General features: G+C 40.1%; 2 protein-coding genes across 2 annotated transcripts; both read left to right on the top strand.

Annotated features, from left to right (window-relative positions):
* The first annotated feature begins 546 nt into the window (after positions 1-546).
* On the top strand, positions 547-11,044 carry LOC103515946 (solute carrier family 25 member 46). The gene is made up of 9 exons (XM_026828151.1): positions 547-615; positions 826-859; positions 1,384-1,487; positions 1,728-1,854; positions 2,270-2,521; positions 3,002-3,138; positions 3,724-3,809; positions 4,540-4,700; positions 11,037-11,044. The coding sequence occupies exons 1-9, from the start codon at positions 547-549 to the stop codon at positions 11,042-11,044; spliced, it is 978 nt and encodes a 325-aa protein (XP_026683952.1).
* Positions 6,149-17,147, top strand: LOC103515937. Its single transcript, XM_026828143.1, has 9 exons — positions 6,149-6,333; positions 11,037-11,352; positions 12,096-12,195; positions 12,785-12,849; positions 13,540-13,690; positions 14,619-14,855; positions 15,033-15,097; positions 16,095-16,245; positions 16,806-17,147. The coding sequence occupies exons 2-9, from the start codon at positions 11,089-11,091 to the stop codon at positions 16,853-16,855; spliced, it is 1,083 nt and encodes a 360-aa protein (XP_026683944.1). The 5' UTR covers positions 6,149-6,333; positions 11,037-11,088; the 3' UTR covers positions 16,856-17,147.
* The last annotated feature ends 323 nt before the right edge of the window (positions 17,148-17,470 follow it).

Here is a 17,470-nt window from a genome sequence, read left to right as displayed (position 1 = left end):
ATGGTTGTGCTCAACGGTTCTATCCTGGTGTTATCTCCTACTTGTTCAACCATAGTTGTTCTCCACAGCCTAGAGAGACTAATCCACTGTGGATGACGGTAAGTGTCCTGCAATATGAAGAGCGTGGGTTCGATCCCCGCAGCGGTATAACAATTTGTTCTCAATATACCTGAACTCATGCAATCGTGGGGCAAGGCTGTGGAGTAAAGGGATTCTTTACCCGTTGGGCCACAAAGTGCCTTTAAACTCCGTTTAAAAGTTTTAATTTCGGTTTAAGAAATCTGATTAGCTTTTTTTTTTTTTTTTAATTGACCAATCAGATTGCTTTCCGAGAGTACTTAAACCGAGTTTAATTTAAACTCACTTTGTGGCCCGCGGCTTTAGTCCTATATTTCGTCCCTCACAATAACAAAGGAGCGTAAGCCACATTTGTGGAAAATTTGTGGCTTACGTCTCTTTGTGTTCTGAGAGACGATTTGTACAGTATAAATGGCCACTATTTGAGTATTTGTATTCGTGGGAACAATAGCGAGAATGTTCTCAAGGATGCACGGTGCACCGTGTATCATGGTGCAACTGGTTGAAGACTGCAAGTCTCTAGTCAAGTCTAATAGTGTGTCTAGCTACCTACCTATAGGAAATGTCTGTGTGTGCATACCTGTTCAAAAAGTCTATTGTCTCAATTATGTGATGCATCGGCCTGGGCACTTAACTATTTTAAACATTTAAACTTCATTTTTCAAGTTGATAACTCACCTTGATCGATGAGTTATCAACTTGATTAGTGGGTTATCAACGATAAAATAAAACTAAAATTAGGTGCAGAGAACTTTGGAGGAGATTTCGTCACAAGAACACGGTAAGTGATGGTACAGCAATGGTGAGACTAACGGGAAGAAGTAAGTATAGTGGTTGAAAATGAAGGTCATTAATGTATTATTGAGCAACTTTTACTTAAGAAAATAACTTACAATTATGGTGGGGTTTACCAACTTTAGATTGAGACGAAATTAGGAACTTGGGTGTACCTAGGCATGATGCAATATTTAACAATTTAACACATCCAATCTCTTGGGTGTTTTGAGCAAAATGGTTCTGTGGACCAATGAAACATGGGGGTAGATCAAACAGCCATAAAAATCACCAGCTAAAGACATTCCTAAGCTTAAAAGACAAAAAATCTTCCATGGACTACATTAATCAAATCCCCATAGGAAATAGGTACCTACACAGTAATATGTACAATCCAGGCAGCATTAGAGCTTTCACAAATGAGCAGTGACCAGTGTTTTTAGGGTTAGGTTAAATTTTAAAACACTAAAAAGAGCTTTCTTTTTCATTGTTGTGTCTTCTCATTAATCACTTTATTTTGTACTTTTTCAGATGCCTTGGTACAGAAGTGGGCAGGATGTGGTTTGACAATAGTTTCTCTCCTTACAGAAAATTTACTGTGTCATCCATTTATTGTATTACGAAGACAATGTCAGGTAGGTCTGTCTATCCACTATACCTACCACCAAGACAATGGTCTGATTGAACCTAGTACATTCAGTGTTATTGCAACTGGTTTTCTGCATTCACTCTTCAACTACAAAATGTCAAATTTCATCAACTTGAAACTGACCTACCACCTGAAATGAAAAATGTGAACTGATTAGTTTTATTCTGTCTTGTATGAAATTTGTATCAGAGCAGTACATTAAATATATTTTAATTGTTTTTCACAGGTTCACTACTCCTCTTGGAATTATCGTCTGGAGCCTTTGTCCATTATTCCAGTGACTATACGACTCTTACGAAGGCAACAAGCCTCGTCTCTGTGGAAAGGTGTTGGCAGTGTACTTATAGTCAGGGGTAAGCTGTGGTGATTGGTCCTTCTCTGTGGCTGAGTGATCACTGCCTCTCAACCTGAGAGGTGCTAGATTTGAATCTCAGCCACGGCAGAAACAAAATACTGGCTCTCAGGTTGTGGTTATGTTAACTACAACCTCAAACTGCACTGAACTCACTGAAGCATCAATTTCAAACATTAGACTGATTTGGCCAATCAGCCAAAATTTGTTTCAGTCTGACTTGAGGGTGAGATTTTTTGCTCATAAAATGTCATGTAAGAAATAACAGGTAGCCAGGCCTAGTTAGCTTGTATAGCTGGCTTTCTCCTATCCTGTCTTCCTTCTTTCTTTACTTCAGGACAATAAGACCTTAGCAGTTACAGTTCCCTCTATCAAACCTGTTGCAAGAAAAAAAAATTAATTATTTCAATTTTCAGGCATGACACTAGCGGTGGAAGACGTGGTGTCCAAGTTTAGTCCGTTGTCCAAAGAGTGGACCACAGCCTCGGTGACAGCATTCGGTCAGCACCTCCTCCTCAAATGTCTGAGTTTAGCTGTCACTTGTCCGTTCTACTCAGCCTCCCTAGTAGAGACAGTACAGAGTGACATTGCTAGTGAGAGACCGGGAATATTTGATGTGTTCCGGGACGGATTATGTCGGATCCTGGTCTGGGGGAGTCCTCAGCAAGGTAGGTGTGACATTGCTAGTGAAAGATCGGGAATATTTTATGTGTTCCGGGATAGACTGTGTCGGATCTGAGGGAGTCCTCAGCAAGGTAGGTGTGACATTGCTAGTGAGAGACCGGGAATATTTGATGTGTTCCTGGACGGACTGTGTTGCATTCTGGTCTGGGGCAGTCCTCAGCAAGTTAGGTGACCAGGAATATTTAACCCACAAAATCCAATTTTTTCTCAGTTTTTTGGACTAAGTCACAGTCTGAAACGCACTCTAGCAATATCATCTAAAGTTTAGAAGTTAACCGATACATCTGTGTGCAACTCCTAGACTTTAACTCCAAATATCAGAGGGATGTGTGACTTAATCTTTTTTCCTCTTGACCCCTCAATTAATAAAATTAATAATTTGATTATTTTGGCTTAGTCTGTTCTTCCTCTTGGCCCTTCAAATAATAAAATTAAAAATTTGACTATTTTGTTTGTCTGCACAGGTCGTATGCTCCCAGTGTGGGTTCTGATTGTACCTACCGTGGTTCTGGGTTTGTTACGCTACTTGATCAATATTCTAGTTCACAAGCTATCCTATGCTGTCATCACGGATTATCAAGACAAGCAACATACCAGATGGGTGAGTGAACGGAGTGAATTCCAAGTTTTCAACCTCGAAAATTTCATCAGCTGATTTTTGATTGTCCTTTCCTAACCCCACTATCAAAAAGTTTTCAATTTTTTTTCTATCCCCAACATTGAAAAAATGCAATGACAATGTGTATTGACATTTGAATGAAAAATAGGACTAAGGAGGATGGGATAGCATAAAACTAGCCGTTCCGAGAACGAACCTTGTCTGTGTTAGGATAAAGTTCGCACCTTGGATATTATCCTAAACAGATAAGGTTCGTTTTCGGAACGGCTTGCTTTCTCTTATCCTCTCCTCGTTCTCTCTTCGCTTTCGGGACGATAAGACCTTAGCAGTTACTGTTTCCTCTATCAAGCAAGAAAAGAAGAAGAAGAAAAAAAAATAGCCTAAAACCAAGTGACGTCAGCCTAGTTTTAGCCTGGAAAGTAGCGCGTCCGCTTTGTTAGTGCTTGGTCGCGGGTTCGGATCCCGCCTGGGTCGCACTATATCGTAACACAGACGAGGTTCGTTCTCGGAATCAAAACAAGGCTCATGTTTAGAAATTCTTCATTGTGTGTATGACCTTATTTTCAGGGCGCAATCCCGAAAAACTCAGACACGGATTCTGAAATTGAAGTGACGGCCGGGTTTACGGCACTGGTTGTTTCAGACGTTCTTCTCCTTTTCTCCTAACCTGTCTTCCTTCGCTCTTAGATTTCGGGACAATAAGACCTTAACAGTTACAATTCCCTCTGTCAAACCTCTTAAAAATATAAAAATAAAACGACCCCGCCAATTTCAAAACGGGATCGTGTGACCAACCTCCTTGGTCGAATGTTTTTTTGCAAGCGGGATCGCCTTTAGAAATTTGGAAGCGATTGGTCACGTCGAAAATAATAAGGGGAATAACATGTTGATTTTGGACTCATTGCGATATCCTGACTTGATGTTCTACATAAAATGCTAATCTCATGACTAACGTCATCAGACTCATCTACTCAGAAGTACCACTGATAAGGTACAACATGATTGAGAAGGCCCTCAGCACAATTCTCCCATCATTTCTTGGGGCTTTTACCTTCAAGGCTCAGTCCTATTCGAGGAGTATGTGTATATGTATAAGCACAAGCTCCGGCTTTTACGGATGGGTATACCATTTGTTAACCATTTATTTGATGAGAGAATTGTTCTGAAAAACCAATAAATGGAAACTTATAAAATAAAAAAAAATAAGCAGAGTTGATGTTGGACTCATTGCGATATCCTGACTTGATGTTCTACATAAAATGCTAATCTCATAACTAACGTCATCAGACTCATCTAGTACAACTGATAAGGTAGAACATAATTAAGAAGGCCCTCAGCACAATTCTCCCATCATTTCTTGGGGCTTTTACCTTCAAGGCTCAGTCCTATTCGAATTTGCAGACTTCACCTACAAGGCACGCGGACTATAATAGACAACTTGGACACTGGCTATTCAGTTCTCCCCATACTAACTAGCTACCGAGGTGCTGTGGATTGCTATCATACTATTGTAGGAGAAGAGGGAAGAGCCGGTCTGTACAAAGGTAATCTTCTTTTTTTTTTTTTTTTATTACTGAACGTTGGTGATCAAATTGGCTAATCTTATTGGATCTTGAACTATTTGATAAGTTCCTCAATTGTCCTCACGAGGCTGAGTGCACCCTAAAATCAAAACGATTTGTTTCCGACGGCCTTCTTCTTCTTCTTCTTCTTCTTCTTCTTCTTCTTTTTCTTCTTCTTCTTCTTCTAGTACCATGTCCATTACTGAACGTTGGTGATCAAATTGGCTAATCTTATTGGATCTTGAACTATTTGATATATTGGTAAAGGTAGGGCCATCGGCTTTAATAAACGCCCTTGGTCACTGCGACCTGGTTAGATCTTTTGTGACATTCCCTTTATTTTTTTCCTAGAAGAGCCCTAGACTTCTTACGAAGGCCAGGGTTCTTTTAGGACTGATTTCTTTGACTTCTTTAGGTGTTATGATCATCCTTGAGAAGTAAAGCAGTCGTTTGTGAGAGGCAACACCACATTCACATATGATGTGTTCCGCCGTTTCTGGTGCCTCTTTACTATTTGATATAGGGATGTGTTTGTTTCTTGATACCATTCTCTCAGGTTCTGCATCCAAGATGTTCGTTTTCTTCCTCGTCCTCTTCTTCTTCCTTCTAGGGATCCTTTCAGTATTGTTTGTAGGATTGTGTATCTTTGTCCATAAAACAACTACGCACACTTTCCTGCAAAAACATCTAAATTGAAAATATGTAGTGGCTAATTACTCGTATGCAATGATGATAAAATAATAATGCTTAAATTCAGTGATTCGTCGTGAAATGGATCACTCAACATGATATTATGCGAATGGGTGGATCATCTGGGCAATGGCGTACTACTGTCTTTTTCCGGTTCCACTCAGGCTGCACTGGGAAAAAATTAATGATTGGATGCCACAAGTTTTAGCCGAACTCGTGAAATCTTGACCGCTAAAACTCTGCTTTGGTCCACAAATCCACAGTCATCATCATTGGTTAACAGCCGAGGGGCTGGTTTGCAGCAGTACGCCATGATTCTCGATCTTCTGCTTTCCTCTTCAGGTCGTAGTATGTTGTTACGTTCATGTCTCTCATGATCTGCTTTATGTAGTCGAGGGGTGGCCTTCCAACTGTAGGTGAGCAAAAACACTGCCCGACCCTGGCACATCTCAATCCGACCCTGCACGCTACTAGTTAGGTCATACCTCATTTCCAAACATTATTTCAAATCCATCCCTACTGTTTTGTGAACTTGGCAAGAGTAAAGTTCACGCTATAGATAAGGAATCTCCTACTGAGGCAGAACACACAACTCGATCAGTTTTAGTGCTCGCAAAGGGTTGAGATGTGCCTCAATAGATTTGACCAAGTGTAAATTACTGTGAGTAGCATACTCGTGAAAGTTTTCCTTTAGGTCTCCCATAGATAAGGAATCTCCTACTGAGGCAGAACACACAACTCGATCAGTTTTAGTGCTCGCAAAGGGTTGAGATGTGCCTCAATAGATTTCACCAAGTGTAAATTACCGTGAGTAGCATACTGGTGAAAGTTTTCCTTTAGGTCTCTCTGAAGGATAGCTTTTTTTTCTGTCTACCGTGTGTGTTTTCCAGAACATCCTGGTTTTGGTGGCCGTTTTCATTATTTAGTAAGTATGAATAACATACCTATCTAGTACGTACCTACGCTACGGTCCCTCACGTAGGCAGTTCACATCCAACGATCCAAGTCTATTTTCAAGGTAGCGAAAGCCGTGTGTGTTTTCCAGAACATCCTGGTTTTGGTGGCCGTTTTCATTATTTAGTAAGTATGAATAACATACCTATCTAGTACGTACCTTACGCTACGGTCCCTCACGTAGGCAGTTTACATCCACAACGATCCAAGTCTATTTTCAAGGTAGCGAAAGCACCTTTATCATCAATCCCCTATTTTTTCCGCTTGGAAAGATATTGGGAGAAAATCACTGATCCTAATAAATCAGTACCCTAAAATGTAGGTACTGTTATACTGTAGGTATTTTATAGCCGTCAAACTTAAAAAAAGACCTTGTTTAACGCCCTACAGGGAGGGCTTGGCGGGGCGCGGGCGGAGCGCAAAGCGCTTCTTAATTTAATTAAGTGTTGTTTAACAGAATTACCAGCCTCATTTCACCCGATTTTAACAGAAGCCCATGTTCGTATGCTCTTCATTCTCATTACTATATGCCATGATTCTCGATCTTCTGCTTTCCTCTTCAGGTCGTAGTATGTCGTCACGTTCATGTCTCTCATGATCTGCTTTATGTAGTCGAGCGAGGGGTGGCCTTCCAACTGTAGGTGAGCAAAAACACTGCCCGACCCTGGCACATCTCAATCCGACCCTGCACCCTATACTAGTTAGGTCATACCTCATTTCCAAACATTATTTCAAATCCATCCCTACTGTTTTGTGAACTTGGCAAGAGTAAAGTTCACGCTATAGATAAGGAATCTCCTACTGAGGCAGAACACACAACTCGATCAGTTTTAGTCCTCGCAAAGGGTTGAGATGTGCCTCAATAGATTTCACCAAGTGTAAATTACTGTGAGTAGCATACTCGTGAAAGTTTTCCTTTAGATCTCTCTGGAGGATAGCTTTTTTTCTGTCTGATCCCGCGCTGGATCCCGCGGGATTGGCCAAATCCCGCGCGGGATCCCGCGGGATTGGAAACGTGCGGGATTTGCGACCCCTAGACGTCATACATAAATGATAATATTCTTGAATGGAACAATAAACAACAACAATGATCAGGAGTTATCTATACCCAATATACCCTATGTACCTAGTCCATAGAATTATAAATAATTTAGGTATGTGGTTCTATAGGTCCCCAAATATACCTACCATGTAATAAAATTATGGGATTTTTGTCTAAATTTTCTTTAAGGATGAGTCATTTTCCCTTTGTTCTAATATTATTTACTCCATCCTAATATTAATCATACATAGTAACTAATATCCAGATATTAATCATAATACTTAGATTATTGTTATTAATCACGGTTCGGCGGGCTAGGTATCACAGCATTACTAAGTAGGTAACTACCTACGTCATTGGTAATTCTTCCTTATTTACTACTTATCAATGTTTATTCTTTCATTGCTAATCCAGCCACCAGTCACACAAAACTCTTTCCAAGTAGCTCCTCAGAATCCTTACGAGACTGAGTGTACCCTAAATTATAAGTACAGAGCTGAAATCGAACCCGGAACCTCCGCTGTAAAGACAGGTGTGCATGGGCTAGAAATCACTTCCAAAGGACGATCCGCCAGCCTAGTTAGCTTGGCTGGTAGCGCGTCTGCCTTGTAGGCGTTAGGCCGTGGGTTCGATTCCCGCCCGGAACGGATTTTATCCTGAACGGATAATGTTTGCTGGCTTTCTCCTAACCTGTCTTCCTTCGCTCTTAGATTTCGGGACAATAAGACCTTAACAGTTACAATTCCCTCTGTCAAACCTCTTAAAAATATAAAAATAAAACGACCCCGCCAATTTCAAAACGGGATCGTGTGACCAACCTCCTTGGTCTAATGGATTTTGATAAAATGGTTTTTGATTACGCCGCAAAAGCCAACAAGCCAAGGTTGATAAGAAGTTTTGAAAGTGACTGATTAGAAACAAAGGGGGTCCTACGAAGAGCTATCTATAGTTCAAACGGTTCATATTTGAATGTTGGTACATAATCTCTAAATGGACTATGCGCTAAAAAGCACGAAGAGGTTCACATTTGAATGTTGGTACATAATCTCTAAATGGACTATGCGCTAAAAAGCAAATTTTACAGGAGGGCAAAATTCGACATCGACAAACAGCAGAAACAGGGCCTTGAAGTGGGGCGCCTCTTTAAAGACCTAGAGTCGTTATTTTAACTTGATTCTAAGCCCGTTTTATCGAATGTTGGTTTGGCTCTCCACGTTACGATCTGCCTGCTCAAGTACATCTGTGCAGGTAAAAAGAATTGACTTTTCGTACAGTTCCGCTCGCCAGACAGGCGAGTAAACCGAAGACTTCTTGTTCCCATTCCCATTTCAATTTGCCTGCACAGGTAAACCTCTCCAGTTTAGAGTTTTTACATTGCTAACTGTACTAACTTAAGTGACGATAATTGAAACGTAAAGGTACGGTTTCCTAGCGACGTGTTTTTTGCGTCGTGGTTGACGTGATACGCTGAGCGTTTCACGTCGGGCACCTCTTCTGAGGACGCAAGTTGACCAAAACGCGTTTCTGCACATGCGCAGAAACGATTTTTCGTCAAATAACGGTAAAGAGTTCCGTTAATGGGACGCCAATTTTGGTTGCAAAAACTCTCTAATCATAACGTGCATGGTTAGGCGAAACGGCCTTAGAGAGAGTTGAACACAACTCGGAAGTCTACCGTGATGGTGATAGGTAGATATGTCTGCTACGGATGATCCTGACTCCTAATCAACACAACTGAATTCTCCGAACCATCACTCTTGTCCTAATCTGTTATCAGTTTGCTTATCTGTTATCAGTGAACTCAATATATATAAAGTCAAACACGTGAATCGTGAACGGCATACAAATGATGAAAGCTGCGTTGGCATTGGTCTTTTGATTCCGATTAGAATTTCCACACCTTTGTTTCACTAATTAGGAACCAATTAGTTACAAAAGATGCCGGTTTAGCGAGCGACATAGCCTCTTTCTATATTCTTCTTCTTTCTAGCCTTTTCCTACTTATTGTATAAGGTCGGCGTTTCTTGTCAGTCTCTTCCAGGCAGCTCTATTGTGTACCTCATGCCCTGTTAACTTTTGTTAGCCTCTTTCTATACTAACATCAACAGCCTATTGATCTCCGGAAGTTACTAACTCACATGAAGGGGTAAACGCTTCTGTGAAACACTTCCTCAGAAGAAATTAGCATGTTGAACTAGTTTCCGACAGATCACTAAAGCGATCGTTTGTATGGTTATGTGCTCGGGGAACAGTCTGAGACAACACGTGCTTCTGGCTATTTCGGAGTGCATTCAGGCTCGTGAGGACAATTTGATAAAGGAGCTAATTTGATTAAGAGCGAAAAGGTGTGATATAGAAAAGCTTGATATAACCTTGTCACCGAAGTTTTAGCTAGGATTAAGCTTAGTTAGGATTGGTCCACTCCAGTATTATTATGTCGAGGCGGTCTCTTCTTGATCCCTTCTGTGCCGCGTCGGCTTTTGTTTAGAACTATTGCACTGTCCACTCCAGTAAGCTCAACACAAATCCCCTGCTCTCATTTCATTGATCCCTTCAGTGCTGCGTCAATGAAAGCTGCGTTGGCATTGGTCTTTTGATTCCGATTAGAATTTCCACACCTTTGTTTCACTAATTAGGAACCAATTAGTTACAAAAGATGCCGGTTTAGCGAGCGACATAGCCTCTTTCTATATTCTTCTTCTTTCTAGCCTTTTCCTACTTATTGTATAAGGTCGGCGTTTCTTGTCAGTCTCTTCCAGGCAGCTCTATTGTGTACCTCATGTCCTGTTAACTTTTGTTAGCCTCTTTCTATACTAACCATACTAATATCAACAGCCTATTGATCTCCGGAAGTTACTAACTGTAATTAAACTCACATGAAGGGGTAAACGCTTCTGCGAAACACTTCCTCAGAAGAAATTAGCATGTTGAACTAGTTTCCGACAGATCACTAAAGCGATCGTTTGTATGGTTATGTGCTCGGGGAACAGTCTGAGACAACACGTGCTTCTGGCTATTTCGGAGTGCATTTAGGCTCGTGAGGACAATTTGATAAAGAGCGAAAAGGTGTGACATAGAAAAGCTTGACATAACCTTGTCACCGAAGTTTTAGCTAGGATTAAGCTTAGTTAGGATTGGTCCACTCCAGTATTATTATGTCGAGGCGGTCTCTTCTTGATCCCTTGTGCCGCGTCGGCTTTTGTTTAGAACTATTGCACTGTCCACTCCAGTAAGCTCAACACCAGCACCTAAATGGGAAGTATTGTGTCTCTTCTCGCCCATCTGATGAGAGGCATACTACGGGATGGGCATGCTACGACACAGGCCACAAGCGTCTAATGTAGCAGTTGTTCCATTGCTACGAAATAAAAACGGCAATGGAACACTCATCTTTTTTTTTTTTTTTCGATTGCAAATATTTTAACGGGTTACTTTCTGGTGTTCTCGTGTTGACCCAGCACCTAAATGGGAAGTATTGTGTCTCTTATCTGATGAGAGGCATACTACGCGATGGGCATGCTACGACACAGGCCACAAGCGTCTAATGTAGCAGTTGTTCCAATGCTACGAAATAAAAACGGCGGTGGAACAGTCATCTTTTTAAAAAAAAAAATCCCCTGCTCTCATTTCAGGGTGTTAGTCATCCCTGCTCGTGTTCATTATCTTCCTATCAAGCGTCTAGTAATGACCAACCCTATGTCCGACATTACCAATGGATTGAGTTTAGACGAAGCCCAGCTCAAAGGATTAGAAGAGCTGAAAGCAAAAGTACAAGAAGAACAGCCAGACATCAACCTGGGACCTGACGACAGAATTTACCTCCGATATTTGCACGCGTGCAACTTTAATGTACAGAAAGCCTATGATCGAGTAAGTAGATATCCTTTAAAGCTGTGTTCACAAAATAATCGACGACCACCGATTGACATCGATCGAAGGAGTCGCTATGTGTGAACACAGAGAATACTTCTTCCCTCTCTTGTGAGAAAAAAAAAAAACTAGTACGATTTTTTCGGACCAACCATAATGATAATATGTAAATGCAGTTTCTTTGTGTTATTATGTCACAACTTTGGTGCTCACTGCAGCATTGTAGTATTTTCCCACACCTGGGACCTGACGACAGAATTTACCTCCGATATTTGCACGCGTGCAACTTTAATGTACAGAAAGCCTATGATCGAGTAAGTAGATAGCCTTTAAAGCTGTGTCCACAAAATAATCGACGGCCACCGATTGACATCGATCGAAAGAGTCGCTATGTGTGGACACAGCCTAAGAATACTTCTTCCCTCTCTTGTGAGAAAAAAAACTAGTACGATTTTTCAAGTCACAAAAAGACTAATAAAAGACTCGATGTTTCACCGGTTACAAAAAAACATTTACAAAACCTTGAAAAATCAGCTTTTTTTTCGGACCAACAATAATGATAATATAAAGAACCTAAAGGAGAAGAAATGCTTATAGGCAGTCCCATGAAATTTGAATCATCCTCTTCGTTCCAGCTATTGATCCCTTCTGTGCCGCGTCGGCTTTTGTTTAGAACTATTGCACTGTCCACTCCAGTAAGCTCAACACAAATCCCCTGCTCTCATTCCATTGATCCCTTCTGTGCCGCGTCGGCTTTTGTTTAGAACTATTGCACTGTCCACTCCAGTAAGGTCAACACAAATCCCCTGCTCTCATTTCAGGGTGTTAGTCATTCCTGCTCGTGTTCATTATCTTCCTATCAAGCGTCTAGTAATGACCAGCCCTATGTCCGACATTACCAATGGATTGAGTTTAGACGAAGCCCAGCTGAAAGGATTAGAAGAACTCAAAGCAAAAGGGAGAAGAGGAACCTAAATCAAGAAAACAGTTGAAGTTACGATGTTACCTGTTCTAGAACAGATTTACTAGTATATTCTGGTGTTCTCGTGTTGACCCAGCACCTAAATGGGAAGTATTGTGTCTCTTCTCGCCCATCTGATGAGAGGCATACTACGCCTCGTGCTTCGATTCTAATTCTACGCAACCACATCTATGGAATATAAGCTAAATTTATCCTCTACTCATCTTTTATTGAACATACAGAGATACATCACTTTCCAAGCTTCCGTTACTACTCAAAAGCTAGTTAAAGTTCCAACCTTTATTATACCTAATACTATCAAATATCCTGTTGAACAACTTCCCAAGAACTACCATGATGCCCTATACACAGGAAGATTTTGCCTTGGAAAAATAGGTATAAAAGGCTTCTTTTTATTTAATCTAGTAAAGAAAATCTAATCAATGAAAGAAAACAACGAAAAGTCAGAACTCAGAATCAGAGTATCAAAAAAAGAAAATAGGATTCTCATTTCTCTGTACTCTGTACCAAATTTTGTAATTTTGGGAGGAATGCTACTGAACGCTATCGTCAGTTTGGTGTTCCCGTTCCTCGCGGAGGAGAGCAAGAAAAATGTAAGTTGTCCTGTGATGTATGATGGGGAGCTCTAGACTTCCAGGGTCTGGTGATGGGTAGCTCTACGCAGTCTGGTTCGAGACCCGGACCCAACATAAGATGGTCTGTAGAATGTACGTAGACGTAGCTTTAATATTCGACTCGAACATGAGCATTTGAGACAAAAGGATGTAAGTGGTTGGGTAGAAGAGCTCTTTTTTCGGAATCCTACCACATTAACAAAGTCGAAAAAAATTCGTCTGTTGGTCTATTTTCAGGCGGTTTTGTGCAGATGCCAAAGTAGATTAAATTTATGGCAATTTATTTATTTCTTTAAAAGTTCATCCCATTATGACTGATACGTCTGTTGGTCTATTTTCAGGCGGTTTTGTGCAGATGCCAAAGTAGATTCAATTTATGGCAATTTATTTATTTCTTCAAAAGTTCATCCCATTATGGCTGATCTTATAGCCGTCAAACTTAAAAAAAGACCTTGTTTAACGCCCTACAGGGAGGGCTTGGCGGGGCGCGGGCGGAGCGCAAAGCGCTTCTTGATTTAATTAAGTGGTGTTTACCAGAATTACCAGCCTCACTTCACCCGATTTTAACAGAAGCCCATGTTGGTATGCTCTTCATTCTCATTGCTATATTATAGTGTTTTATTGGCTTCTGCTGAAATGAAAATGAAAAACCTTTTCTGTTGATTTCAGATCCACTTCCACAACTCCAATAATAACTTTAGCTCGTTACACAAATTCGTGAATCCTGAAGCCTTGCCACCCGAGTATGGAGGTACCTTAGACCAAATCGATTTCCTCAAATGTAGAACTTTGCTCACGGATAGAGAAGAGAAGATATTAGGTGAGAAATTTGCTCACAGTCATCAATGAACGAATAACTGAGAGCCTCACAACTATTGTAGGACCACACTATCACAGCCCTACATTACATTGAAATGGGGGACTTTTTAACGAAATTGCCGTGTGCAGAGTCCAGTATGTAGGCCTCTTGCATCACACAGCCTCACGAAGGGCGTGTGTGTTTTCCAGAACATCCTGGTTTTGGTGGCCGTTTTCATTATTTAGTAAGTATGAATAACATACCTATCTAGTACGTACCTATTACGTTACGGTCCCTCACGTAGGCAGTTCACATCCAACGATCCAAGTCTATTTTCAAGGTAGCGAAAAAAAACTTTTTAAAAAAAAAAAAAAAAAAAAAAAAAAAAATAGTATCTATTTATCAAAGGTTTCACAACCTGCAGGTCGAATGAGTCGACTCCTTGTACCTCTAATCATTTGAAAAAATCCCGCCTCGTGTAGACCGTTGCTTTCCAAAAAAATTTCCAGTTTAGTACTTTTAACTCTTTTATCAGTTGGCTTTTTATTTTTTGTATTTTGTTTTGTTCCAGTAAGCTCAACACAAATCCCCTGCTCTCATTTCATTGATCCCTTCTGTGCCGCGTCGGCTTTTGTTTAGAACTATTGCACTGTCGGAAGTTGTATTCAGAAACATAGTGAGGAAAAAGAAGAGGTATCTAATAATAACTAGCTTCCATGAGAACATGCCACTAGCCATACTAGTTACAAGATAATCGATGATTTTCACTTGGTCTGTCCTCAGGTAACATAGTGGTGTCCGAGCAGCCATGTTATGAGCTCGAAGTTGTATTCAGAAACATAGTGAGGAAAAAGAAGAGGTATCTAATAATAACTAGCTTCCATGAGAACATGCCACTAGCCATACTAGCTACAAGATAATCGATGATTTTCACTTGGTCTGTCCTCAGGTAACATAGTGGTGTCCGAACAGCCATGTTACGAGCTTTCCAACATAGATGACCTCTGGCTTGAAGCTACTCTGGATGAGCCAGACACCGCTGCTAACGGCATGGTGTTCCTTCTCGACCTCAAAGGCATTCCGTACGGTATTATGAAATACCTGACGCCTACGAATTGTCGCATCGGAGCGCGCAAGGCAGAGTTGGTGCCGCTACGTGTGATGGAGTATCATTTGGTGAATGGAGGAATGCAGTAAGCAGGATTAAGAGAGTCTTACAACTCCTAAGGTCATATCAGAATCAGACTTTATCCCAACCAGTTCCTCAATTGTCCTCACGAGGCTGAGTGCACCCTAAAATCAAAACGATTTGTTTCCGACGGCCTTCTTCTTCTTCTTCTTCTTCTTCTTCTTCTTCTTGGAGGAATGCTACTGAACGCTATCGTCAGTTTGGTGTTCCCGTTCCTCGCGGAGGAGAGCAAGAAAAATGTAAGTTGTCCTGTGATGTGTGATGGGTAGCTCTAGACTTCCAGGGTCTGGTGATGGGTAGCTCTAAATCTCGCAGTCTGGTAGGAGACCCGGACCCAACATAAGATGGTCTGTAGGATGTACGTAGACGTAGGTTTAATATTCGACTCAAACATGAGCATTTGAGACAGAAGGATGTAAGTGATTGGGTAGAAGAGCTCTTTTTGCGGAATCCTGCCACATTAACAAAGTCGAAAAAAATTCGTCTGTTGGAATTCTTTTTTTTGCAAGAGGTTTGATAAAAGGAACTGTAACTGCTAAGTACCTAGGTCTTATCGTCCTGAAATTATTGAAGAAAGAATTAAGAATTGACAAGATAGGAGAAAGCCAGCCGTTCCGAGAACGATTTTTTTTCCTTGAGAAAAATTCACCCCGAGTGGGAATCGAACCCACGACCTAGGGGGTGCAGAGTGTTTTAGTACAAAGCGCTCCTAGGCTGGATAAGCAATTCTAATTTTGTGTTTGCATAGGTACATCCCTGACATGAGTTTTTTCATGGCTACCTACCAAAGCGCTCCTAGGCTGGATAAGCAATTCTAATTTTGTGTTTGCATAGGTACATCCCTGACATGAGTTTTTTCATGGCTACCTACCTAAGTACTTGTTTTCCTTACAATAATGCTGGGGGGTACCATGCCTTGGTAGCTCAGTGGTCAGAGCGTCCGGCTCTTAATCCAGAGGACTATTGAGATTTTGACCACATAATAATATGGCTTACTGCTGGAATAATGGGACTTTTCAGTCCTAATCAGGCAGTATAAATAACGTCTGTTGGTCTATTTTCAGGCGGTTTTGTGCAGATGCCAAAGTAGATTCAATTTATGGCAATTTATTTATTTCTTCAAAAGTTCATTTATGGCAATTTATTTATTTCTTCAAAGTTCATCCCATTATGGCTGATCATTACGATACTACTTCTGCTGGAATGAAAATGAAAAACCTTTTCTGTTGATTTCAGATCCACTTCCACAACTCCAATAATAACTTTAGCTCGTTACACAAATTCGTGAATCCTGAAGCCTTGCCACCCGAGTATGGAGGTACCTTAGACCAAATCGATTTCCTCAAATGTAGAACTTTGCTCACGGATAGAGAAGAGAAGATATTAGGTGAGAAATTTGCTCACAGTCACCAATGAACGAATAACTGAAAGCCTCACAACTATTGTAGGACCACACTATCACAGCCCTACGTTACATTGAAATGGGGGAATTTTTAACGAAATTCCCGTGTGCAGAGTCCAGTATGTAGGCCTATTGCATCACACAGCCTTACTAAGAGTGTTATTACTGAACCCTTACGATAGAGATTTGACTTTTCCAATATAAGTATTATAAATTAAAAAATAAATAAGTAAACAGGTGTTCAAGTGTTCCTAAAAGTGAAACACATTTATTTCAATTTGAAGACACAGAACTATAGGTAAATAAATTAAAAACTAAAACTCTTAGAGATTACTTCATTACAAAAATACTTACAGCTTTTTTTACAATCAAAAATAGAAGAAAAAACTTGGATACCTACAGCTTCTTAATCAATCTAAAAAGAATGAAATCAATATTCAACTTCGACATGGAAAAATTAAGCTGTCAAAAGTCCTACTACATTAAAATTCAGTCACATTTGCTTTTCAAATAATATCGATTTCCCTTTATTTATTTCTTTTCAGAGGGATTTGCATATGGATACAGGTCAGAAGAAAAGAATGAGGACAAATGAGTTAGAAGCTGCAATATTTCACTTGCCAAGATGTTCAAGACAAAAGAATATGAAGCAACCAAATTCTGAGCTCTGCTTTCAAGACATACTTTGAAAAGGTTCTTGGAATCCAGTAGTTAAAAGTTGAACATCTTCAGGGGGAAAAATGGGCTTGAATAAACAAATTAAAATAACTCAATTTCTAATCTAGCTAACCAATTACCCTTGCTATTCATGTTATTGTTTTTGTAAGCTAGAAAACATGCAAGATGGCTGTAAAGGTCTATCAAATATTTAAGGAAGGAATGGAAAATGAATATCTTATGACCTTACGATAGAGATTTGACTTTTCCAATATAAGTATTATAAATTAAAAAATAAATAAGTAAACAGGTGTTCAAGTGTTCCTAAAAGTTAAACACATTTATTTCAATTTGAAGACACAGAACTAAAGGTAAATATATTAAAAACTAAAACTCTTAGAGATTACTTCATTACAAAAATACTTACAGACTTTTTTACAATCAAAAATAGAAAAAAAAGAAGAAAAAAAACTTGGATACCTACAGCTTCTTAATCAATCTAAAAAGAATGAAATCAATATTCGACATAAAAAAATTAAGCTATCAAAAGTCC

The sequence above is a fragment of the Diaphorina citri genome, unplaced genomic scaffold (assembly GCF_000475195.1).
Source record: "Diaphorina citri unplaced genomic scaffold, Diaci psyllid genome assembly version 1.1 scaffold50, whole genome shotgun sequence".
Taxonomy (NCBI): Eukaryota; Metazoa; Arthropoda; class Insecta; order Hemiptera; family Psyllidae; genus Diaphorina; species Diaphorina citri.
Note: the sequence above shows the minus strand (reverse complement) of the source record. Positions and strands in the feature narration are given on the sequence as shown.

Excerpts from the sequence above, each read along its gene's own strand:
- LOC103515946 (XM_026828151.1), top strand. The coding sequence starts at position 547 with ATGCACGGTGCACCGTGTATCATGGTGCAACTGGTTGAAGACTGCAAG. Across the intron at positions 860-1,383 it reads GATTTCGTCACAAGAACACG|ATGCCTTGGTACAGAAGTGG; the intron begins GTAAGTGATGGT and ends GTACTTTTTCAG. Across the intron at positions 3,810-4,539 it reads GTTGTTTCAGACGTTCTTCT|TCCTATTCGAATTTGCAGAC; the intron begins CCTTTTCTCCTA and ends TTCAAGGCTCAG.
- LOC103515937 (XM_026828143.1), top strand. The coding sequence starts at position 11,089 with ATGACCAACCCTATGTCCGACATTACCAATGGATTGAGTTTAGACGAA. Across the intron at positions 12,850-13,539 it reads CGGAGGAGAGCAAGAAAAAT|ATCCACTTCCACAACTCCAA; the intron begins GTAAGTTGTCCT and ends TGTTGATTTCAG. Across the intron at positions 14,856-15,032 it reads GTATCATTTGGTGAATGGAG|GAATGCTACTGAACGCTATC; the intron begins GAATGCAGTAAG and ends TTCTTCTTGGAG.